The sequence below is a fragment of the Dermacentor andersoni genome, chromosome 1 (assembly GCF_023375885.2).
Source record: "Dermacentor andersoni chromosome 1, qqDerAnde1_hic_scaffold, whole genome shotgun sequence".
NCBI classification, from domain to species: Eukaryota; Metazoa; Arthropoda; class Arachnida; order Ixodida; family Ixodidae; genus Dermacentor; species Dermacentor andersoni.
The window spans coordinates 119,881,037-119,906,542 of record NC_092814.1 but is presented as its reverse complement, the minus strand read 5'-3'; the positions used below and the strand labels follow the sequence as shown (position 1 = coordinate 119,906,542).

General features: G+C 44.5%; 2 protein-coding genes across 5 annotated transcripts in view; both read left to right on the top strand.

Moving 5' to 3' along the window:
- Positions 1-5,793: 5,793 nt before the first annotated feature.
- On the top strand, positions 5,794-7,068 carry LOC126545754 (uncharacterized). The gene has a single exon (XM_050193726.3). The coding sequence runs from the start codon at positions 5,810-5,812 to the stop codon at positions 6,593-6,595; it is 786 nt and encodes a 261-aa protein (XP_050049683.2). The 5' UTR covers positions 5,794-5,809; the 3' UTR covers positions 6,596-7,068.
- Positions 7,069-7,236: 168 nt separating this feature from the next.
- Positions 7,237-25,506, top strand: part of PIG-C (phosphatidylinositol glycan anchor biosynthesis class C) — a 46,411-nt gene continuing 28,141 nt past the window's right edge. Inside the window, exons 1-4 of one of the 4 annotated variants that reach the window (XM_055061957.2) lie at positions 7,237-7,427; positions 8,824-8,926; positions 12,263-12,373; positions 14,630-14,699. In XM_055061957.2, coding sequence (XP_054917932.1) covers positions 8,845-8,926; positions 12,263-12,373; positions 14,630-14,699 — 263 coding nt within the window. In that variant the 5' untranslated portion in view covers positions 7,237-7,427; positions 8,824-8,844. The remainder of the gene's footprint in view (positions 7,428-8,823; positions 8,927-12,262; positions 12,374-14,629; positions 14,700-25,506) is intronic. The other 3 variants (XM_055061956.2, XM_055061955.2, XM_050193723.3) reach the window with 3 other exon arrangements.

The following is a 25,506-nucleotide window of genomic DNA, read 5'->3' as shown; positions in this document are numbered from 1 at the left end:
CTTCCCTTTTCACTCCTTCTGGATGGCGATAGTTTTCAACTTTTTGTAACAAATTCAATAAATGATTTTTAATCACCTTTCTGACATTACTTTCAGGACGAACCCTGTACATGTACCTTGAAGGCATGCATGTGGAAAGCATTTCAACCTCTGCTTGCTTTTCTGGCATGGAATAAAACGGCCTTTTGTCTCTAAACCACTTACTTTTAAACTATTCCATTTGGTTCATTTTTATAACTTCTGCAGAGTTGCATTCACAACTTTCATAGTTAACCGGCTCCGTTTTCATTCTTGCTTCCTAAAATATGCCCTCCTGTCATGCTAATTTGGAAGGCCTTCTGTTAGCAATGGGTATTGTATTTAAAGACTATCAGTGCAATGTTGCACGAAGAAAACTATTCTTGAAGTAAATTATTGTTTAGCTTGATATCATGATACTGCTGCAGGGTTATTATTTAACTCTGCAAGAGAATGGTCCTGCCATCCTATCAAGAGTGCATTTCATGGGTATTATTCTCTTTCTTTTGACATTAGTTTATGAGGCTCACAGATATGTATCTGTGTCAACAATAACACCTGACATCTAATTTTATGCAACATACACTACATTTAATCAGATAAAAGTTGCATGTTTTGTCTCTTAGACTAGTCTGCTCAGTGGTAGGACGTCGAGACCACAAATGAGAATGGCTGGCCAAGATCTGTGGTGTATGTCCCGTGTTATGCATCAGACAAGATTTCATGGTGGCAAGAAAACATGTCAGACATGATGTGAACTTTCTAATTACTGTGCACATAGTTATCAGCAGGATAATATCCTTAATGCTATAAAGAGTACCTCCAGCAGGCAGTCTATATGCTTATGCCTTTTTGTTGCTTATGGCAACAAAATGCAACATCCTTTGAAACATGCTCACTTGCTGTCTGATGCACAAAATGAAGAACGCTGCCTTCTCTAAATTTATTAGCAACAAGAAAGCCACTCTGGAAGCAATTATATACATACACAGCAACACACACTAAAACCTACAAATGGGAGAAAAAACACAAACTAAGCTAACAATAAAAGAAACCAGACACCCAACAAGTGTTACATGTTACTCAAGTATGCACATTCAACCTGAGTTAGAGAGATAGATGGTCGACTCCCGCACTCCTGTGCATGCATCTGGATATGTTAAGCCTCAGCTACTCTTTCTGTATCATAACTATCCCCATGTTTGTGAAATCTGGTGTACAACCGCAAGAACAATGATGGCTTGACAGGTGGTTCACCTTTCAATGAGATCTATAAGGAGGATGCATCAACTCTTCCAGCCAATGTACACATTACCACATGAAAGCAGCAGCTTATAAACAGCGCAACACCATACGGCGCAAGTTATATATTTGCCGCGTGTTATTAAACTTACATCATTAAAGTACATTAGAATTGGTGCTAAGGCTGGTGCACAATATATGCATATACTTTAACGAATCATAAATAAGGCAGGAGCTTGGAATATGATTGAATATTCTCGGAACTGCTTTGATAATACAAAAGTCAAGGTTCTGTTTTTGGCATCACCCACTCCAATTCGTTTTTTTTTTTTTTTTTCAATTGAAGCATTGGCAAGGTTTCTGCCATGCGCTTCGACCGTGATTCTTCCTTGTTCGCGCACGGCCATGACTATAATACAAGAAAATCGCCATAGTAACGCAGTGGTCCCCGCCCACATTTTCATATTCTTTACCGCAATACATTACGTATCCTTCACCGCATCACATAACTGTATTGCGGCAAAGCTAATTTTATGGAACTGGCATTATGTAACGGATTTTTTGTCATTCTGCTGCTCGCATGTGCATAAGCTCGCAAAACCACAAAACACAGACTTGGATTGCTGCTGGTTGATTTTCTAGCTAACATTTCGAGACGTCCACGTTGTTTACACAAAAATCGGTGAAGTTTCTCGCACTCGTACGCGCTTCAAAAGGCAGCGTGACATGTGCACCTATAATTAAGGCAGTCATAAGCGGCAACGAAATCCACACAAGGTACATCAACTTCCACAAAGCTACTGGGCAACGCCATCAATAACTGGCACAGGGGCCACCCAGGAGCTGGCAAACGCTGCGATGACATCCACACAAACCACGTCGCTTTCCACAAAGCTATTGGGCAGCACGATCAGTCACAGGCACAGGTGAAGTCCGCAAAACACTACATGGGCAGAACTACTACGGCCACACTCAATCACTTCGCCACAAGCTCTCACATTTAACGACATCAACAAACAGCCACGATCACTTCTCCACAGTCACGGGCACAGGCGAAGACCGCACGGGCAGAACGGAAGCACCGATTCAGGGCTCCCGTCGCGTTCATCGCTTTAGCGCTACCTATTTAAAAATAATATACGCAGCCAAGCCAAACCATTATTTAGCGTCTATTTGGGTGAACCTAACGCTTTCGGACCCTAAGCGTTGAACGACCAGGCACTATAACGCTTACCCCCCTTACTTAAACGCTAGATAAATTTTGTTGAGTGATGCGATCTCTCGATGTTTTTTTTTATTCTACCCTTGCCGTATGCTGCTTCTGTACCTGAATAATAAGCACCCGTCGTTAGTGCAGACTTATATCAAACAAATCCGCACGGTGCAATCTCTGCATATGCCGTTGTGATTTTTCTGCCGATGAATACATGTGACATCGCCGAATAAGTGCAGTCGAAGTCGCCTCAAGAAGAGTAATTGCCAATTTATTGATGGAAACGCGTACACTAGCCAACGAAGTCACCAAACAGACGGGTTAATAGAAGCGCGTGTTAGTGCTGTACCGCTGATGTAATTCTGCTGCATACGCCGATGAACTACTGTTCCCGCTGCAGTTTGTGCAATTTTAAATTCCCCAAGGGAGCTGCTTGGAAACGTACAAAGCTAAAGACTGACTAACTTTTCAGTACTTTTTTATATTACTAGAGATAGGTGCCACGTGATATATTTAAAGGCAGAGCAGCGCCAGTCAAAGTAGATGAGCGCTGGCGGCAAGGCCCGGTTTGGTCATCTGCAGCGTAAGTATAAGAAAGAATTCAGTTGAGTACAAAACTCACATACAAGAAGGGACTACGTTGTGAAACAAACAAATCACTCGGCGTGTTAAGTTTGCTCAGGCAGCATCGAGGTGTGATGACTTCCCAAACGGGACGCGAACTTTTCAGCGAGAAATGGAACAAAAATACCATATGCAGCAGCTATTAGCAATTCTCGCCCTGAACTACCTATTTTCTAAACACATTTCCAAAAACGCAAACAATATGTAAGATGCCATCGGGCGAAAAGAATAAAGCTGTTAAAGAAGCACTTCCTTGGTATCGTTCCGATAAGACACAGCGTGATTTATACCCTTTACAAACAAGGCAGGGTGAAAACTTCGCAGCTGAAAAGAATCGACAAGAGTTATGCATGGAGCAACTAGCAACACTTAAACATGTGCCAAGCTACGCATAAAATAGATGTAAAAACATGAAGTGCGCGACAGCTGGTGCGAGGATTTACCGCGCCACATGAAACCAACAATTTCAGTTCTTGCAAACTTCAGTAGCTTTAACATACAACGCAATGCGCTCGTGCAGTCGTGCTGCCTAGCTAGCGCAACACGGTAATGAAGCGGAAAACAATATAAGCGGCAAACAGCATTCCGAACTTTAGCGAAATGCCTTTAAACCTCATGCTGCACTGCAGACGAACTTCGTTGCTCACGCGTCTAACTATGATCGAGTGTGGAAAAAAACACCGACGAGACAAAGGAAAGGATGAGAACAACAAATTTCCCTTCGAAGCAACGATCCATTTTTGCTACCGTTCCTCCCGCTGATGAGGCTTTGCCGGGAATGATTAGAACCGTATCGCCGGCACGTTTTCACCGGTATTTGAGCCCCCCCCCACCCTGCAACAATTCTTCTTCGACATTCCCTGAAGCTTTGGCCACCCCACACGTGCGAATGGTGTTGCCTATCTTGCTCTGAAAACGTGAATAAGACAGAGAAGCACGATCAACGACACAACAAACTAAGGCGCGCACCAGGCTTCTCTCCCGCGTGTTCTGCGCAAGGCCGCCACCAGTGGCGCGTTCGTCGGCGTGCACGGCGCGTATAGGTCACGGGCCCCGCCTTCACTTTTTTTTTTCTCCTCGCTTTTTCTTTTTCTGCTATGCGCACTTCCGCTGGTTTATCCGCTGGCGGCGTTGCGCGCGAGCTGTTATCGTGTCGCACAGCGCAAGATTTTGCGCGCTGTGCACAAGGACACATGAGTAGCGGTATAATTCAGTGCTACACGAATACTGATGTAGAACAAGCGCATCGCAGAGCATGATCACGCGCTGGAACAATCGAAAATGGCAGTTTCGGTACCTGCGCACGTGACCGCACGACCGTGGGAACAAGCAGACGAAGCAGAAGTATACGTCTCTCTTGCTTCGGAACGAAGTGAAGCAAAAAAAGCACACAGACATGCCGTTTGTCTGTTTTATTATTTCTCTAAACTTCAATTCGTCAGTTCAAGCAATAGATCACACAAATAACAGATGTGCCTTGAATAATTCTCGAAGTCGCGTGTCACTACGAGCGACGTCACACTGCGGACTCGAGTACGTAGGTGTAGGGACACGAGTACGTCATCCTCCTGTTTGGAGCGTGGTGGTCGCGAGGAGAAGAAAAAGCGGCGTTCAGTTTGAAATTTCAGATCTTTCCGCGGCGTGTAGCGATCTAATACTTTGCAGACACGATCGTTATCACGCAATGTATGCTCGGCGCTTGTCAGCTCAATATGGCCAGACCTGGTCAGGGGCCCTTTAAAAGTGGAACGCCGATAGCATTCAAAGGTCCCTGACTGCTTCTCACGCTTCCCGCTACTAGAGCGTGTGTAATCGTAATGTTTACCGGGAAACGCTGGCCGCGAACGCTGTGCACGAAGGCGGGCTCTCTGGAAGAAACGCGGCCTCTTGCACTGCCCGCGATGCGGCGGAGGCGAGCGCCATCTGGAGGTATTGCAAGGAACCGGGCGCGCCGCTCCGTGGCTCCCAAGACCCTCGGGTGCCGGCGCTCGCAAATGGCGGACGCCGTGGCCGGTCTATGAATGGTGAAACGCTGAAAAAAATGGATTTCTTTTGAGTTTTCGCGTAACAAAATTATGTTTTCTCCTTATCACCGTGACATAGCGCATTCTCGACAGGAAAGTAGCGAGCGAAGCGTTTTCAAGAAAGGAAACGCAAGCCAGATGATTATCGTCGTGGGGCAAATATACACCCGAAAAGGTGCAACTGTTTTAAGAACGTATAAGTTCCCAATGGACAGGATTAATTGGTGTCTGAAGAGGTTAGCCACATATATCAAAAAATTTATTTGGTCATTAGGTGTTTAAATTAACACTGTTACGCACAACGTTGGAAAAAATAAGGTTTTTGAATAATGAAGTTGTAGCTGCTTGCTTGGCTGCATAGCTTTTATTTCCTTCTTTTTTTAAGGAAATGAATGTCAAGAAATGTGGATACCGACGAGCGTCCGCTAGCAATACAGGCAGCATGCGTGTTGCAAATGAACTTTGCGAGTTGTATTGATCGAAAGGACGGTCAAGTGCAATGCGAAGCTTGTAAAGATGGGATAAAATTTGACCTCGTTATTATTTTCTTTGCCAGTGTTTAGTATCACTATCAGTCCGAAAGCGCGTGCTTTGGTGCGTTACTGCGGTTGTACTCTTGCCGCTCTGGTTTGCATAAGTGGCCGCACGTCATTGGCCAACGTATCTGGCGAGTGCGCCGGACGCGGCCATGATATGCAGTTGCCAGCACCCCTGCGCGCCTCAACCGTTAAAACGCTTCTGCTCGCGTCACACGATATGGCCATACAACGGCGTGCTAGATGACCTGGTGAAGTGCCCCTATAACCCTTCCCACAAAGTGAAAAGAGGAAGGCTCAACATACACATCATGAAGTGCCGCAGAGAACACACCCGGTGCCGACTTAAGCCTTGCCCTTTCACCACTGATCACATGGCGCCCGCGAACGCCGAGGACTACCAGAGGCACCTCGCCAACTGCCCAGACCGGTCATCGACCTTCTGCACAGCGACAAGGGACGAGCCGGACCCACCCTTTGACATACCAGTACCCGGAGGGGAAAAACCGTTTGTTCCGGAGCCCGAGGAACAATGGGACGTGGGCCCGTGTGGAGGCAACAGCAGTCGAGATATCAACCCTTTCCAGCCGGCTGTGCCGCCCATTTTCCGCATGGTCCAGGGGCTGAAGCCAGCAGAGCATAAACGTTACTACCAGTCGCTGAGAACGAGCAGCCCCCCGGTTGTATACGTGCCTGGGCAGTACCCAGAAATGGAAATGCCCCCCATGCCGAAAACATTCCGGGATTCGAAAAGTGGGGCCAAGATAATGAGAGTGAACGGGACCTGGCACCCCAACTGGGCGAGACCAGGGCCGTTGAGCCCCGGGCCGCCCCAACCCAGCCTCCCCAGGCCAGCCAGTTCTGGGCCGCCCAGGATCAGCATACCCCGCCTGCGCTGGGGTCCACCGTCGACGTGGACGCGCTTGTCAGGAGGCTGATGGGGCTCGGCCATGCCCGACCTCAGCCAAACTGAGCCCTGTAAAGGCGGTCTTTCAAATGTCACTCGTCTTTAAATTTCCTTTCTTGTTTATTTTTTGACATTTAACTAGTCACTCTTGCCTTTATTTTCTTGTCACCGGTTTGTTCAGGCAGACTGGTAAAGAGTGTGTGATAACATAAAAGCTTCAATAAAGTGTTTCTAACCAGAAATTGTACTAATTGTTTGTTTTGTTTGACTGTAGGAACCATAGAGTTAATTTAACCAACTCTAGAGGAACACCTGGCCCGAAAAAGTGGGAACCGCTAGCCATAGAGTTTTATACAATAACTCTATGCCGCTAGCATACCGCTAGTACAGCTAGAGCGCCCCCGCTTTGGGCGTGCGGGCGTGCGTTACTGGTCAATGTGGCCAGCGCAGTTACTATTGAAAGAGCTGAAAACAAGTCACCTTATGCTTTGTCATTTAAAAACGCGTACCTGACGCTTTATGAAGGTGGTGCGTTAATATTAAGTTTACAGAAAGCGCTTGCTAAGGGCGTGACGTATATAAATCACGATGTACGCATTCATGCAATAAAGGATGACGCGAATTTCGGTTTCGTATCTCTGTTTTTTTTAATGTTTTTTGGATGCGTAGTAGTTTCGTACAATTTAGGTTTGACGGCCGTATCATGTAGCGCATAAGTTCAGGGCCTGAGCAGGTGTTCTGTGCTTTAGCTGAGCTTTTTAGTTGGTTTAGTCAAGTTGTTTCTTTATTCTATTGTTTATTCTTTTAGCTTTAAGTCTGCTGGCAGGAATGGTAGGATCGTGAAAGCCACACGTACTACAGTGGTACGGAAATTATCCTTGATTTCTTTCATACGGTTCCTTGCCCAATGCTTAATGAACACGTTTTTGGGTCGTTGGTGCATGTTTTGGATCAGAATTATGGGGCAGCAAAGGGGACACCGGCGATGACAGAGACGACACGGACAGACGGGCAGTGCGCCTATCCGTGTCGTTTCTCGTCGGTATCCTCTTTGTTGCGGAACAAATCTTGTCTAAAACTTACTCATTGAGTCCACCTGGCGCTGTTATTGATGCAACACTCAGTAGTTTATTTTGTGGTTTACATTTATTTGTTCTCCGGGAATATATCATGTATGCGCGCACAGTGGACGTTACTTTCATATTTTTTTTTTTTTTTTCAGCTGTGGAGAATCGCGGGCGCGTGATTTAATGCACTGTCTGATTGTTGCATCAGCAAGGTGGCTTAAGCTTATTGCAGGTGATGACACATCGGTTTAATCGTATAAGGATGCAGGGTTAATGCTGATATCATGTCAGGCAGAACTAATTTGACAAAAACATCTACGCTGTGTTTTGCCTCTAGGTGTAAAATTAGACATTCACCTTAAGTTTTGTTTGCATGCCGACAAAGTATATAAGAGAATTACATTCCTTTCAAAGGAAGAAATTAATATATATGGCGCCCATACTTTCCCTAACATATAACTTCCATTTATTATACATTTATCCATAACCATGCAGTTATAATATTGCATTGCAATTTGGGGAAACACCTATTCTATGTAGATGTTACATCTTCAACATGTACAACACTAAGCTGACAGTTATCAAATTCTGTGGCTCCATAACCTTTGTAGTACCAACCATCCATTCATTAGGAATACTATCCCTAAAGTACACATGCTTCACCACAATTTAACACTGTATGCACCTAATGTTCATTCTTCCTTAGAAAAATAATTGTTCATTGTCATTGATAAGTTGCCAATACTGTGTCACGTTGTAGATAGTCATAGGAGGTCCCCCTGGTTGTTATGTAGCTACAGAACCCCTTCCTATAGTACTACTGTTGAAAATGAAATAGAAATAAAATAAAAAGAGATAAAAGTATTTAACCATAATAAAATCGTATAAGGAACTCTTCTGATTGTTTTACTGGTTGTTTGAAACCACGGAGAAAAAAATATGTTTCTCTCGATTCTTTAGCCATCTCTAGTAGTGGGTTGTGCTGGTCTGGGAAATTAGCCATAAGTTGTTTGAAGGTTAAAAACAATTAAACGGGTCGTTACATAAAGGTAACAGTAGGAAGGGGTGCAGGGCTGTCCTTGTGTCAAAATTGTAGTAGTGGCCTATATAATTTATTATTTATGATAAAATTGGTATAACTCAGCTTAATTAGTTTGTAGGTTGACTGCACTGAGAATTGTGTCTTGTGTAGTTGCTGGATAGCTCAAAACAGATGGTGAATGACTGCTGTAGACGCTGCAGAAGGACACTTCCAGCTGCTCGCAATGTCTTCAGGTGTGTGATCCCAGGCCCAGGTGATACACACTTCCTGCACTCAAGAAAGATTATAGGGAAGGGAGTAGACATATGGAGAGATTAAAGCATGTGTGCCCTGTTAAAGTTGTTTTGGGGCTGAAAGATAGAGAGGGGGGGGGGGGGGGATCTTAAAGGAAGGAAGCAAGTGGGCTTTCTCGTGTGGAGGTAGAGTAGCTCTGTCCACTGGATCACTGTACTGATTACTGATTCCTACCATGTCCCTGCACGCGGTGGGCATTTATGAGGAATTGAAAAGACGTGAAGTCTGTATATCTTCACAGGTTTGAGGCGTCTTGGCAACTTGCTTACAGTGTGGTACTGCACTGAGCAAATCAGTCTATATGTGGACTACATTAATATTGGTCAAGGTATTAGCAGCCTTAAGTGCATCATGTATGGCCTCCAGCTCGAGTAGTAGGGTGTCTTGGGTAGTTTCTGATACACATAGATCATAAAGCTGGCACCCCCTAGTGGTATAACTTGGACTACATGTGCCAGCTAGTTATTAGCCTTAAAGTGTGTCCCTTCAATAGCAATAAACATGTCAGAATGTGCACATGTAGATGTATCCATGTTAATATGCCCAGTCTGATCCAACAGAGACAGATGTACATCAAAAGACTAATGTATAAGAACTTCGAACTGCTTGAATATGAAGATGCATTGCACTGACAAAAGTCGACTTGGCCTCTCCATGATTCAGTAGCTGCATCTCTGCAGACTATGCAGTGTCGTTGAGGGTCAGTCTCTGGTGCTCTACGTGGTTGATAACATTGCCCAAGTTTTGCTGTTGCATTAATGGTGATCGAAGTGTAGCACCACAATGGGAGGTCATGTAATGTGGTAGCCAGAAGACAATTTTCATGGAACTGGGAATGAAGTGCTGCCACTGATGGAATGTGTTATTTTTTGCATTGTCTTGCTTGTTCATGCTGACTGCCAAGTTTCTTGATAGTATTAACCTTTGTGTGCCCTTGTAGGTTAGGAATTGGGGTGAGACGAGGTAGCTTCTTGATTGCCCTCATGGCATTTAAAGCTTTGAGTCTTGCTGACTGTTGCACTTTCAACTGGTATTACAGTGCTTCATCGATAGTGTGTGGTTGAAGTATTTATGCACAAGAGGTGATATGCAAGTCAAAAAGTCACCTCAGTGCAAAATTTATCACTCATTGGTGCAATACTGTGTTTTAAGTGCAATGTTTTAGACTACATATGACAGAGTTTTTGAAGTCACTTAGAGCTCATGTGACAGAGTCTTTCAAGTCACTTAGAGCCTGAGCAGTGTGATGCACTTAAAGCCCCAGGACTCGCAACCCTTCAGTTTCTGGTGTAGCTGAAGATTGTCTGGTGATGAGTGTATTGACGACATTGGCTTCCAAGTTAGTGTTTTCTCAGCTAAGATACTTTGCTATTAGATGTGATGCTGACCGTCAGCTCTGAAGCATCCACTTCGAACATTGGCAAACAATTTTTTTTAGGGAAACATTGGTGGTAGTGCAAAGAAATTTCAAGGCAATGTTGGAAATGTCAAGGGTTATGCGTGGGAAAAGCTAGAAGCTTGTGGAATAATTTTATAAAATAACCAAAGTTCAGTTAATTGGACTTCGGTCCTCTATGGATGTATTTAACAGTGCATTGTTTCAGAGCTATTGTGTGTATCAAATGAAATATGGTAAAATTAAAGTAATTTAGAAGGGAAATGTATGGGGCGCGGGTGTATGCATGTGCGAGTTTTTCCTATTTATATGGGTGTTTAAATGCAATAAACTTTTAGTCGTGAGTCAGCACTCGTGTTTCGTGTCTATTCTTCATCTGTTTTTTAGTGCGCGCTGTGTGTAATAATTATGTAGAAGGGAAATGACAGAAAACTCTTAGTTGTAGGTGACTTAGAGGGCCACATGAAATCAAATTTATGCTAAGTGGTTTTCTATATGCTTGTTGAGAGCTAACACATATGCTGTTTGCAAACAACCAGGTGTATTGAAATGAAACTTTGTAAGCATAAAGTGTGCACTCGGAGGAACATCCTGGAAAAATCTTAAAGTTGCAGATGTATTGGGGATGCCATAGGAAATTTTCAAAATGCTATTTAGAGCCTAAGAACACTCTTTGGTGCAGTAAATTAGGTTTTACAATTGTTTCTGTAGCAAATAGCTCACCATGTCTGCTTGAAACATTGCAAACACATACAGGACACTGTCTATGCTTATAATTAAGAATCGACCATTGAATGTACTGAAATTCAGAAGTGTTAATCTGCGAGTGTTAATTATGAGCTGTTGTGCATTCAGTCACTGGCACACAGCTGTAGCTTGGCCCATACTGCAGAAGTGGTTAGAAGGTTGCTTGAGAGCTACGAAAAAGTTACATAGGAACCTTATGCATCTATGTGCTGAGAAAACGCTCACACCGGCCACACGCCACTTCTTTGACTCAAAACTCTGCTTCTCTGGAATTTGGGTTGTCATTCAGCAGGCTAGCATAATTATGCTGGGGGTTTTTTGTTCCATCAATGGCAGCAATTAGCTTGGCCTTTTGAATAGTTCAGTGATGCTGGAAGTGTCTGAAATGCCATTTGAAGAAGGAATAATTTGTAATTTTTATTGGTTTGAGAAATAACTTGCAGCTGCTTGGTCTGTAAACTCTTCTGACAAAAAATTTCGAGAGCCAAGCAAATGCTTGCTGAAAAATATGCATGATTACTACAACACTCTGCGGTCTGAAAGTGGCATGATTTTATTTAACCTGAACTGGGGGGTAGCTAAGCTTTTTACATCATTCTTGTCACCAACAATGCAAAGCTACTTCCAATAATGGTGAACGTGTGCCTTGATGCGTTCAAGCAAGCTATGGGCGTCGTGTTGCATTGGTTTGTGATTAGCATGGAGCTCGGCCTGCCAGCATCACGCCCACAGTTTCAAAAGGTGCATGTCCACTGTCAACTAGTTTTCATTTATAGTCAAGATTGTGCACTATGTCCAAAGCAACTGTGATGTTTAAATGACGGTTGTTCAGCTACGGGAAATCAGGTCTTTTTGTGTTTCGATGGCGAACCCTGCCCTATCCCTTCTGGGGATGGATGTGTGCAATTTTAATCAGGCAACAACAAATGCCATGCAATTCTTGGCCAATCTCCCATTGTGGGTATGTGATGTTTCATACAGGGAAATCAAAACAAACCTTGTGGCCTTGTCTTATTGTAGTACTATATTTATTCTGAGGAAAAAAAGGAAAACGTCCATGTGTCGCGCTTCTTTTTACACTATTGAAATGTCGTTTGACAATTATAGCATTTTTGTTTTGAGTCTTCCGAGGTTGCACATCTTGTTTTACAGCATTGAGGATGGAGGTGCCAGAACAAAGTTGGAAGAAAGTGCTTTATGACGACCAGAGTTTTCCTGACAATTATGTTGACCAGTCGTTTCTGGGCCAGCTGCGTAAAAATGGTAAGTGGTGCGATTCCAGAAAAATTGATTTATTCATGTTTTATTACTGCCAAGTGCAGTTGTACTGACAGTACAAAGTACAACACAGATATGCTTGAGGGATGTGTTCTGTGTGAGGGTTTTCTTTCTTTACAGTTTGTTTCTTTATTCTAATACAGATGCATTCTGTCATATAGTATGAGCTCGTATATTGCGCTAATAGATTGGTTGAATTCACCATAGTGTACAAGAGTGTCCATTTGTTTTGTTTAATAATACGTTACCTCATACAGTAGCATATACAGGGTTCCCAGCTAACTTTAGCCAGAATTTGAAAATATGTGAATGCCACATAGCTGGAGAGAAGCAAGGTAGTGTTGTTTGCCGTCGTTTTTATTATTTATTATTAGTATTTCTTCATTCTGCCTAATTAGGTAATTAGTCTTAATTAATCAATCAACTTCTCAAATATTATAATTAGATGAAAAGTGTCAATGAGAAAATTGTAGAGTGACACGAAAAACTTCCGATACAGCTTTCTGTTGCTCAATACATGCTACATAAAAGTGTTTTTCCAAGCGTGAAAGAAGCGCGCGAATACACGCAAAGTGCCTAGAGCGGCCAGTCGCACGGCAATTTTGTGTGCATTTGTGGGCTGCTTTCATGCTTGGAAAAACACTTTTATGTAGCACATATTGAGCAACAAAAAGCTGTATCGGAAGTTTTTCATGTGACTCTACAATTTTCTCATTGACACTTTTCATCTAACTATAATATTTGAGAAGTTGATTAATGAAGACTAATTATCTAATTAGCTGGAATTAAAAAAATTATGTGAGTATCTCCAAGCGATGGCAAACATTACCTTGGTTCTGTCCAGCTACGTGGCATTCGCATGTTTTTAAACTCTGACTAAAGTTAGCTGGGTCACCCTGTATAGTAGCTGTGCATTTAGTTAACAGAGGCAAAAAGATCACCATACTCCTGTGAACTCTTGATTAGCTTAATTATTGTGGATAGCAATTAAAAGAGCTCCTTGGTACCACTGGGAACCATAGAGAACTCCAGAGCTACTGAAAGAGCTCCTGGAGTGTACTGGACAATGCTAAGAGGCTCCCTCCCAATTTGAAGCAACATGTAGGTAGCATGTAGCAACATACTGTTTAGTGTGTTGTGCAACTTGTTTTCTTTTGTTTCTGCATCTTTCAATATGTCTTGAACTTTGTGGGAACCTTGCTTACTCCCTTTAGCTCACATTGCCAACTTGTGACATTGCTTTTTTATCTTATGTGTTTTATTATTGCTATTATAAAGTGACAAAATCTCTTCCATTTAGATCTTTAAAAAGCTGCTTTTCACGGCATCATCCATTTGCAAACAGGACTAGTGAGCTGCTTAGCAAGCCCGATGACCTTTATTAAGTACCATTCAATTCTTTACCCGTAGTGGGTAAGCACCATTCCTAGAGGGAAATAAATCAAATGAACTGAACTCACCTTGTCATGATAACACTCAGTGCCTGACTGTGTGCAGCTGGATGCTGTGGTACATTGTACAAGAGGAGGCCAGTAGAAAACTGTTGACATTTGTCAGTGCCCAGTACAAATATTATGTGTTTGCTTGCACAGAGCAGAAGTGGCATTGCGATTAGAATTCACTGCTTGAAAACACAAGGTCATTGGTTCTTTACCAGGTTTAGTATCTTTTTTTTTTTATGTCACTTCATGCCTTGACTGTACAGAAGTGTGATGTACAAATGAACCTGATTGGCCTATTTCCTAGCTCATGATTACTGTTTGCAAAAAAAAATTCATTGCCAGGTGGAGTAGCCAAAGGCAACATAGAAAAGACATGCACTCACCCAGTGTTTTGATGCAATTACTAAACGCACAATACAAGTGCTGTTTTGTATCTTTTCTATTGGATCTGAGGATTGATGCCACTGGGATGCCAGTAGCTCTCATTTATTGCTGGTTGCTGCTGCAAGCACAGATTTAGTTTTGTGAACTAGGTGGGCAGGCGCTTTTAAAAGTTACCCTTTGTGTTTTACTATTGTGACATTATACCTTTTTGGATACCATTTAGGGGTGAACAACCAATGCTTTTGAGAATGACTATTTACTGTCATTTTAAGAAGTTATGCAATGCCCATTATTATATGTTCGTTATGTCACGGTAGCATATTTTCCATTGAGCAGTTTACTGTAGCTTTTACTGCATTTCTTTCTGAACTGTCTTACCTGTGCAACTTTATTTGCAACTTTGTGTCTGTTGTAGTGAACCTGGTCCATTTCAGCCTGACTGAAGCACTCTATGGCGTCACTGGCATGGTGCAGCAAATTTGCCGGTATACATTTTTACTATATTACAGTTGTCAATAAAGCACATGGTGCCGACCAAGGGACAGTATATTCAAATAAAATAAGTTTTGGCACCTGCAAACAGGAGCCTTGTTTACAGTGACAACAAATGGTGAAGTACACTCATTTAAGTATGTGTTATCATGTGCTGTAGGCATCATGCATATACAGGGAGGGGGGGGGGGGGGGGAGAAGCAGTAGTCCTGTCAAGCATATGTGCAGTAGGTTGAATGATTAAGATTCCAAGTGCAAGCGTAGGATCAGTTTTCTTTCGGTGGCGATTATACACGCACCATCCCAGCTGATCACATGCCCAGTAGACTTAGCATGCTCTCTGAATGCATTTGACGACACTTTCTTCTTTTTCACCTCATTAGAATGTTTCCCAAGCCTTCTTTTAAATTTCCCAGTGTCACCTACATATATACATCTTTGCTCAGATTTTATTTTACTGCATTCTTTAGGCTCACGAAGCAATGGTCAGGTCAGTGGGGATGCAAAAGCCTCCTCATACTTGATTATTTCATTTGATCAGCTTTTCCATGCAAGCAAGGTGGTCTCATATGCATTCAATTGGCGCTGGAGCCTCCACATGCTTTGTTCAGTTCCTGTATAGTGGTGTACAGTAATTTATTCAAATTTATTCAAGGTCCTCACAGGCTCCGAAGTGGAGTATTGCATGAGGGGGGTTATAATAAGGTTAAACAATGAAAAGGAGCAAGGGAACTTGTACATAAAATCACCATTATGGCAATGTGGAGTATTGCACAGTATTACCCAGTTATGAATGAGGAGACTTGCACAGGCAGTGTTCACAATGCAAGAGATTAAACAGCTAGTCAAGCTTTGGTCAGAGGTCAGTCTGAAATCGACTGTGTGCTCTTCTGTGAGTGAAAACTCCACACAGCAGGAAAGATTGCTCATAATAATTTTTACATATGCTGCCCAAGTGCGGATGGATAAAAGCAACCCACGGGGGGAAAGATAAGATTGCACTTGATATTAGTCAAACATAATTATCAAACTCATGAGCATCTGCCGTTTGAAACATCATTAAAATAGCCTAGAAGTCGTATCAAAAAATTTCTTCTGTCTCTTCACTAATAGTCATTTAAAGATTATGTTGCCGAGTCGGCCAAAGCACAATTTTCGTCTTTTTATAGAAGTGCTTGGATCACTGGAGGCTAGTTTTGACGATTCCTCCAGTCGAAGCTTTATTTTTTAAGAATCCCCAATCTGTCAAAAATTGTCAAATCTGACAACTAGTGAAAATCAAGTTGTAATTTCAGATGGTGCATGATGCTGCTAGTAGAACTCTAACAAAAATGTTTAATGATACGTAAAAACTGATCAACTTGATAGATTTCAATAGGTGTAACGAAAGAGGTAAATTAGTGTAGTTCACCGTTTGCTGTCATTCTGAACAAGGCTCCTGTGCGAGAGCCGAAATGTCTTTTATTTGAATATTGTGAACCTTGGTCGGCACTGTGTGTTTTCTTGACAATGATCTTCCGTGACAAGACAGGGTTCCATCAGACCCTCAATTTTATATTATAGTTGTAGCTATATCTTAAATACTGAGTAGCGCACGATCGAATCCTCATTGTAGAAGGTTGTGCTACATTACCTGTTTACCGTATTTACTCGAATCTAGGCCTACCACGATTCTAAGCCGACCCCCTAAAGTCCAAAGCCAACAAAAAAATAAATATATATATATATATATATATATTACCTCGGATGTAGGCCGAACAAAGAAAGCGAGGACAGCGTTCACAAAATGCAAACAGCATTTATTGAATTTGAATGTGCAGAGCTCCTTCAACGTCGTCATTGCTGCTAGACTCGTCGCTGTGTTCCTTGTCACTGTCACCTTCAAACAGTGCACTATCTTCAATACCGTTAAGCGCATTAGATATGCTGCACTTTTTAAAGGCGCGCACGATCAAAGTACCTGGGATGTCATCCCACGCTGCAGCTACCCAGCCCGCCAGCTGCGATAGCGATGCACGTTTGATGCGGCCCGTTGCCGTTAGCATCTGGTCTTCATCAGTCAACCAGTCCATGTAATATTTCCGCAAACGATCCTTGAAAGGTTTGTTGATGCAGACATCAAGTGGCTGCAACTGGCCCGTCATGCCACCCGGTATGACAGTGAGGTCCGTGTTCGCTTGGGCGAGTGCAGCCTTCACGTTGTTGGTCAAGTGCCCACGGTAGGAGTTGACGACAAGGAGCGAGTTCTTTGTCAAAAGGGCTCCTGGATGCCGTCGCCACACTATCTTAACCCACTCTTCCACCATTGCACCCGTCATCCACCCGTTCTCATTTGCCCGCACAATGACATTTCTTGGGAAAGTTTCTCGAGCAGGCAGTGTCTTTCTTTTAAATATCATATAAGGAGGAAGTTTATGTCCATCAGCTGTGCAGCACAGCATCACAGTTGCGCGCTGCTTCTCGTAGCTCACAGAGCGCACCTTCACCTCCTTGGCACCCTTTTCATTCGCGGTGTACGCCCCTGGCATATCAAAATACACAGCCGGCTGGTTGGCGTTGCCGATTTGCCCAAGGTTGTGGCCTGCCGCTTCTTTCTTTCGCAGCACGTAGCGCTGAAAAGCTATCAGCTTTTCTTCGAAATCACTTGGCAGCTTCTGGGTAATTGAAGTGCGATGTCAGGGGCTGAAGCTGAAGCGCTTCATGAATTTCTGAGGTTATTAATCTCTGCTCTAACCTCTGTCTTGGCCCCCGGTCCGGACTGGATAACAAACACAGCTCTCAGGAATCTAGACAATGAGTCCATCATTGCATTAACCAAATTTATGAACCAGGTGTGGGAGAAAGGAGAACTCCCAATAACATGGAAACAGGCGAACGTAGTCTTTATTCCCAAGCCAGGCAAAGTACCCGGCTTGAACAACATGCGACCAATCTCCCTCACATCGTGTGTAAGGAAATTGATGGAGCATGTTGTTCAAACGAGACTGACCAGGTATATGGAGGAGAATGATCTCTGGCCACATGAAATGGTTGGATTCAGGCCAGGGCTCAGTACACAATGTCATGCTCAGACTTAAGCTTGATATCCTAGACCGATACGACTCAACTGACACCAGGGCGATCCTAGGTCTCGACCTCACCAAGGCATTTGACAATGTTAGCCACAAGGCTATCTTGGTAGAAGAGGTAGGTGTGGGACACGGTATATGCATACGTCAAAGACTTTCTGTCACAGAGGGAGGTGAATATAAAATTTCTGGATGTAAAATCCCCTCCCATCACACTTGGGAGCAAGGGAACCCCGCAAGGGTCGGTGCTATCACCCTTCCTATTCAACATAGTGGTGAGGGGTCTCCCGGCGGAATTCAATAAGATTAAATCTATTAAATTTAGCATGTACACGGTTGATATCAACATCTGCGTTAACAGTGGGAGTGACGCAGCCATCGAACTTAAACTACAGATAGCGGCGAATATGGTGGAAGAGTATGCGGCCAGCAGAGGCTTGGCGTGCTCGCCACAGAAATCGGAACTGTTAATCATTGAGCCAAAACATCAAAGGGGACACGCTGGGAGCAGCAGACCCATCAATGTTTTCGTAAACGGAAATGAGGTTCCCAAGGTGGAGGAAATAAGAATTCTGGGCATGTATATCCAGAGAAATGGATGCAACCTCACGACAATAAAAAAAACTAGAAGGATACGCGGCGCAGGTCACGGGGATCTTTAGGAGAATTTCACTCAGAGGCAGGGGCTTCAAAGAGAACAGCCTCCTCAGACTCATGCAAGCCTTCATTACCAGCCGTATAGCATATGCCACACCGTATCTTGTGTTTAAACAAGAAAAGGAGATAATAGATGCGATCATTAGGAAGAGCGTTAAGAGAGCCCTAGGGCTCCCAGACTCGACCTCGACAGACCTCCTCCTCAAAATGGGGGTTCACAACACGCTAGCTGAACTCACTGAGGCAGTACGAGTGTCTCTGTTGGAAAGATTAGGCCAGTCTAAAACAGGGAGAAAAATCATGGAATGGGTAGGAATCCAATGCGACAGAGGTGCCCCGACTGACAAGAAAGACATTCCGTTGGACGTGCGTAAACGCTTCCGAATCGCCCCCCGACCTAAAGATATGCATCCTATCTACAACAAAGAGAGGAGAGCTCACAGGGCTAAGGCTCTAGTAAATAAACTTAAAAACACACCGGCGCATAACGTAGCGTACGTGGACGCCGCTTGCGGCAGAGACGGGGCTGCGGTATCGACGGTGGTTGATGGCGATGGGTGCGTTAAGATAGCGTGCTCCACGTGCACGAGGGACACCTGTACAGCCGAGGAGGCTGCAGTAGTGCTCGCTTGTGCGGGTACAAAAGCGGGAGTAATATTATGCGATAACAAATTAGCTATCCGAAATTTTAACAAAGGGAGAATCTCGGAAGAAGCCCTCCACATTCTACTCAAAAACTCTTCAAGTAGGGACATAACCTTTATTTGGGTACCGGCGCATGAAGAAGTCCCAGGCAACGAAGCCACTCACGAGCTCGCCCGAGCACTCTACCACCGGGCAACTCTAGAGCAGCCAGATCCAGGGATAAAAGATAGCATGATCACGTACAGGGAAATTGTCGATCATTACAAAGCCGAAAGAAGAATTTTTCCGCCTCCGCATCGGTCTCTCTCTCTGGAGGACGCTCGCACTTGGCGACGCCTCCAGGGAAACAATTATACATCACCACATTGGATCTACTTAACACAGACGAGGGACTATAACGACGCCCTCTGCAAAATTTGTAAGCAAAAAGGTACGCTAGACCATATAATATGGGAGTGTGCTGCCTCCCCAGGGGCCAAGGAAAACATTGACAGTAGAGAAGCCTGGGAGGCCTTGCTCCACAGCAAGGCTGAAGACGACCAGCGTCGAACAATCCGCCAGGCCGTTGAGGCCGTGAAGACTCGCCGTCCCCAACGCGCGAGGACTGCTTCGTCCTCCCCCCCTACCTACATGTAGATTAAGAGGCGGGCACCCCAGCTCGGTGGAATAATAAAGTTTTCAATCAATCAATTCATGAATTTCTGAAGCCAGCCCCGGTTGGCTTTGAAATCCTTTGGCGTTAGGACTCGCTCCCTCGAAAGTTCCCTAGCTTTCGCTTGGAGCATTTCTGTTGTCACTGGAAGGGCAGCTGCTCGCTGTGTCCGAACAAAGTCGGCCAAAACTGTCTCCATCTCATGGTGACGGCCTTTCTTTGGCCCCCTAAATGCCATCCTCGTCGCGGCGCACTCAAAAGCTGCTGTCGTCGTCCCCTCCAACGACGGACGTCTTTCTCATCGCGCCGAAGTCCCACCCGGCTAGAAGGTTCGACAATGCCTCTGCGGCTATCACAACTTTTCGCTTGAAAGCGGCACTGTAGTGGCATCTCCTGCTTGGTGCCATCGCGATAACACCATGCCGCACACCGATACGGCCGACACGACACAGGTTAAAATGGCGACCTCGCTTGTGTACGGTTGGCTACTGGCATGGCTAGTAGCGGCTGCGATACTGACTTTCCTAGATAGCGCTAGCTATGCACCATATTTAGCAGTTTCAATGAAAAACTGGCGCGTTTTTTAAAATCCTCGAATCTAAGCCGACCATAGAGTTTGGAATATGATTATTTGAAAAAAACTATCGGCCTAGATTTGAATAAATATGGTACTTTTCAGTAGTTCTGCTGAAGGGCAGTACTCCTGTAAACTAGGCACCTTCATTGTGTGTGAAGATTGTTAATCAAAGAACTGCATACTACTGAAAATACTATATTGTGTCACAAAACACCGCAGACAATTTTATGAAATGAAAAGCAAGCAGTGCTTGTGTTATTGTTTTCATACCTTTTAGAGTGCAGCTCTTAGGTGCCTGTTCCTGGGGCGAGTGTCGGTGTTGTCCCTCATAACTGAGCAAACAAACACAGAGCAGGATGAAAGCGAAGAGAGGGCGAGGAGGAAAGCAGAGAAGGGGGTGCAGCGGAACCATCAGACTGTAAGCAGAGGAGGCAGGTATGGTGAAAGCGTGGGAAGAAAAGTGTAGTGCTGCGCTAGACGGCTTTGCGAGGACGATGGCACCAGAGTAGCATGCATCGTCTGTATGGAAGTAAAGCACTGTATGAGCGGAGAGCTGTCTCTGGCGGCTGCTGTGAATCATGCCCACGCATCACCCACGCGCTGCCTCTCGCTATCTCCCGATTAGTGAAGCAGTCGTGCCACATTTCGCTCCATTTGCAACGTGCCGCACGAGACAAATTGTCTGCATCAGCCAATATATTGCGAAATGAAAACACATATACAGCTACACTCAAATTTTGCATAAGGGAGTATCGTAGTTGTTGGTATAGTCTTAGTGTAAAAGCATTATGTGCCCCATTACGCGAAAATCCGGTGTTGTAGTAGGCAGCGTGACCGAATGATGGTACCAAAAGTGCCTGACAGCAAAGAGTAAAACCACATAAAAAAAATACTCGCATTGTCAAATTTCTCAGGGACGTTCCTGTAAACAAAATAAGTTAATGCCTTTGAAAAGAATATTAGGTAAATATTTATCTTGGTGGGAATCGAACCCGGGCGTCCGGGGTGCGAGACAAGCACGCCCCCCCAATGCCACGGCAGCTCCGTGGTTCTAGTTAAAGGGACCCTGAAACGATTTTGACGATTTTCTACAAACGTACTGAGTCGTTAGAGTAGGTCCTTCTGATTATTAATTGACACATCTAAGTCCTCCGCGTAAAGCGTGTAATTTATTATAATGTTTTAAAAATGCACATCGCTGCCGATCGCAGCACACTGCTCGGCGGAATTTTAAGCCGCCCCTACCCATATGACGGAAATCACCCATACGACATCAGTGGGGCGAGCTATACGATTGGCTGACCAGGGTGCGTGATCGATAATTTTTCCAACTTTATGGTAAACAAATGATGTTCGGAATAGTTGGAATGTTAGTTAATTTGTTTTTATAAAAAGAAAATAACATAAAGAGAATGCACAAGAACAATTTTTCAGTACACTTAAGCACTTCCGGCACACAGCAAGTGTCGTCTCCTTGTGTTACAACGTACTCCATTTTGACGAGAGCTCCACCGTCAATGTCGGTTTGTCTTTTTGCGAGCGCTATGATTCAACTTTGTTGCGTTGTGGACTGCAAATGTAGCGAATGGCAATATGTAAAGCTGCAACATTGTGTCCCTCTGCAAGCCAGTAGTCGAGCGAACTGGCTGCAGCGCATCGGACTGCTGCTATCCGATCGGCGCCAGGATTTGCGCGAGTGCGGCCGTCACTTTACATCGGAAGATTACTAACGCAATAGCGTTTCGCGAGTCCGGTATTAGGGATAAACGCAAGCGCAAGGCTGTGTCCCCTTGCGTGTCGTTTCAGGGGATGAACAGAAGCGCAAATGTGAATGGTCTGCACGGTGCAGCCACCTGGTGGCATAGAGCTCAACCACACACAGTAGCAGTAACAAAACGTATTCTTTGCTGCTGGTGAAAATTTTTTACAGGAGTATAATCGTTAACATTTTGTTTTTGTAAATGTTTAAAATGCTTTACACTTGGTTAGAGCAATACTAGCTCTTTCTTTGGCTGGTTAAGCTCTGCGCCAATGGGTGGCTGGACCGTTGAGACCGATCAGGCAGCACACGTACGTCTACGTTAAAGTTCCTTCATCAGCTTGGGTTTATGCCTCCACCATTCCGTCGAAACTTCAGGTAATGTGTGATTACCGGAATACCAGACACGTTCGACGCTACGACAGAATGCTCGCAAAGCACGCTGCTTCGATAGCTCTCGCATGGGGTCGACGGCCAAGCGGCTAGCGGAGAGGTTTCGCGTGGGCGGGGGCGGGCTCCAAAACAACTGGATGTGGACGATGTGACGTCGCATCGTGACGCAGAACTAGTGAAGGCGGAGCTTAGCCCCGACCGCTCGGCGAACAAGTTGAGGAGGAAAAGCATGGCCAGGGAGGAGGGTAACTTGTAATCGCTTGTAGCTCCATTAATATGTAACGCTTCACTTAAATTGTGGTGCGAATGCTCTACTTAAGCTGTACCCTACGCGTCTACAAAATTTGTCCGAACCGTTTCAGGGGCCCTTTAACTAAACGTGTGCCTAGTGTGTGCATCATCGGGCATGTGATGGCGCAGCCAATGGGTAGGAGGTGGTGCTAAGTCATGAGTATATAAAATAAGTGCATAAAATAAAAAGCATTGATGTCTAGTTAAACGCCGCTAAGCGGTCCTTCGAGTTATGAACTCCTCGCGGGCAAGCGAGTGTGTTGAGACGCTTGGCACATTTTTATTTGGCCTTTCAAGGCGCAGTTAAAACACATGCGAGAGCTTGCGTGGACAGGGAACGCACAGAAAAAACATTTCACCAAAGCGACTATAATGCTTTTGCATTCCCACACGTAAACAGTCTTAAGTGTCTCCGCCAAATTTTTTTGTCATGATGATGATATGCCTGTGTAGTAAGGAACCTGTTTTACTTATATGTATGCCAGGACACAAAACGTTCTTGTTATGGCATATTTGCTTTGACATGGCTACAGTGAACTATAATGTATAGGCAGTGCAGCGACGAACGTATCCTGTGCCTTGACACACGTGTCGCGCAAAGTGCTGCTTGTAGCGGCAGCATTGTAGTACCTAATAGGGGCGTAGCCAGGGTAGGGGGGGCTTATGGAACTTCAGTTCCCCCCCCCCCCCCCCCCCCCCCCGAAATTTTTTCCGGCTGTCATGCACCGCCGACCAATACAACCCCCGGTGCTGGAAATCTTGAAGGTCCTTTTCACGCTCGAAAAGACATTTCAGCGCGAACATTGCGAAATCGGGCTGGATTTCACAGCAACACTCATGTACCAGGAGTCGCATAACGCAAGGAGCCCCATCTGAGCACAAAGATTCTAAGGGCGTTTTGATGGTGAGCGGGCTTGTCGCGGCATCTCGTGGTGTCCGCGGAATCTACGGAGCGCATGGATTTTAATTCTGACGCTTTATGGGTATAAAGTTCTCATAAACTTTTGATGCGAAAGGTGCATTGACATTTCCAAAGTCGTGCTTTAGATTTTCAATTCCGGAACTTAGTGGGTTTAATGTTGTTATAAATGTTTGACGCCAAAGGTGCATTGACTTTTCTAAAGTAGTACGTCGGACCACACGACCAGACAAGCCAAATCAACACACTATCAGACAAGTTGACAAAGCATGCAGGTCCGATCAGACAAAGCATTGTGGTAGTTCGCTTTTGCCATCATGTCACAGAAAATAATATCAACATTTCTTTTCACCTGTGCCAAAGCAACCATGTCAAGACACTAAAGCCAGCCAAGGTAACTACATTCTTATTTGTTTTTCTACTTTGACTTTTATTCGCGAGGACACTTGAGCCTCTTCAATTTTTTTTTATCGTTACCCGTGGGCTGCTGGAGCCCTCCAGAGCGCATGCGTTTTTCTCGTGTTGGCCCGACCATTGCGCAGCGCACTTCGATGCGCGTTTGTTTTTCTCTGGCCGAGTGGATTTTCGCCTGGCAATGTTTTGGACGCTTTCTGGCTAGCAGAGAGATAAAGAAACAATGCATGGTCGCTTGCTTTTATCACTGCGGGCAGGATTGACAGACTTGGCGATTTATCTCCAAATTGGCTACTTTTAGAAGCTCTTGGTGACTGAAAATCGTGTTTAGGGACTTGGCTACTTTATGGCTCCTTTTGAAGGTGGTAATTGTTACATATAGTGGCCGACTCACACTCCTCCCGACGGCCCCCTCGAAGCAACAACCCCAAACGTCAGATCTTCAAGGCCGTGCTTTTGTGTCTTGCAAGCTCCGGAAGCAAATTCAGGAGCTGAAAATATATCATAGCCACCACATGTTCGGTGGGCCTCTTCGACTTTTCCCCCTGGGCTCCCCAGGGCAGCCCGAGATGCATCATATGCAACGCTCATTGGCTGAAATCAACGTCTCGTGCAGTTCTGGACTGTCATTGACGGATAATTGAACCGGCGCAAGCAGCTCCTTCCGAGTAAAAGTAATTAACCAATGTTATAGAAAATGCTTTTGCCTCCTCTGATAGACTGAAGCAATAAGGTGGTATCCTAATATCACCCCAGCGACGATTACCTCTATAGAAAATCTCGAAGACCATGGTTCTTTGCGTCAGAAATGACTGTAACAACCAAAAACACGTCATGGCAGCCATGACATTACAGCTGCCAATGTCTACTTGACTATGCGACTGTGTACCAGGGAGTGGAGAACGTGTGTGACATCGTACAGTTCGCACGGGAACGTTTAAAATGAAGTCATAGTGGCATAGAGTTAATATAACCATCTGTGCAAGGACTGCGTTCAGCAAGTTTATTCTACTGAAACTGGAGATACCATTTCGGCTATGAGAACGCACGCAAGTGTGCGGCAGAAATTATCGAAGAATATCAGTTGGTCAGACATTATGTTAAGTTACGATACAGTATTATGTGATAACTACTGTTTTGTTCTGTTATTTTTGTTTGTCATCAGCTCAGCGGGAAACTACAGGCCTTTTCCGCCTGTTCTTTATTTTCACGTTAAAAATGGGCAAATGTTCGTATGTCGCACTCTGGCTAGATTGTTGGCTAGCAATTAAAGCTTTTGCCGCAGTTGGCGACTGTTTTTGCTACTTTTCGGAATCTTTCGGCTACTTTTTCTTCCAAAGTCCTGGCAACCCTGCTGCGGGGACTCAACGGATTGCAACGTGTTCGGTTAGGCGCAACCTTTCTGGAAAATTTTGTCTCGCCGGT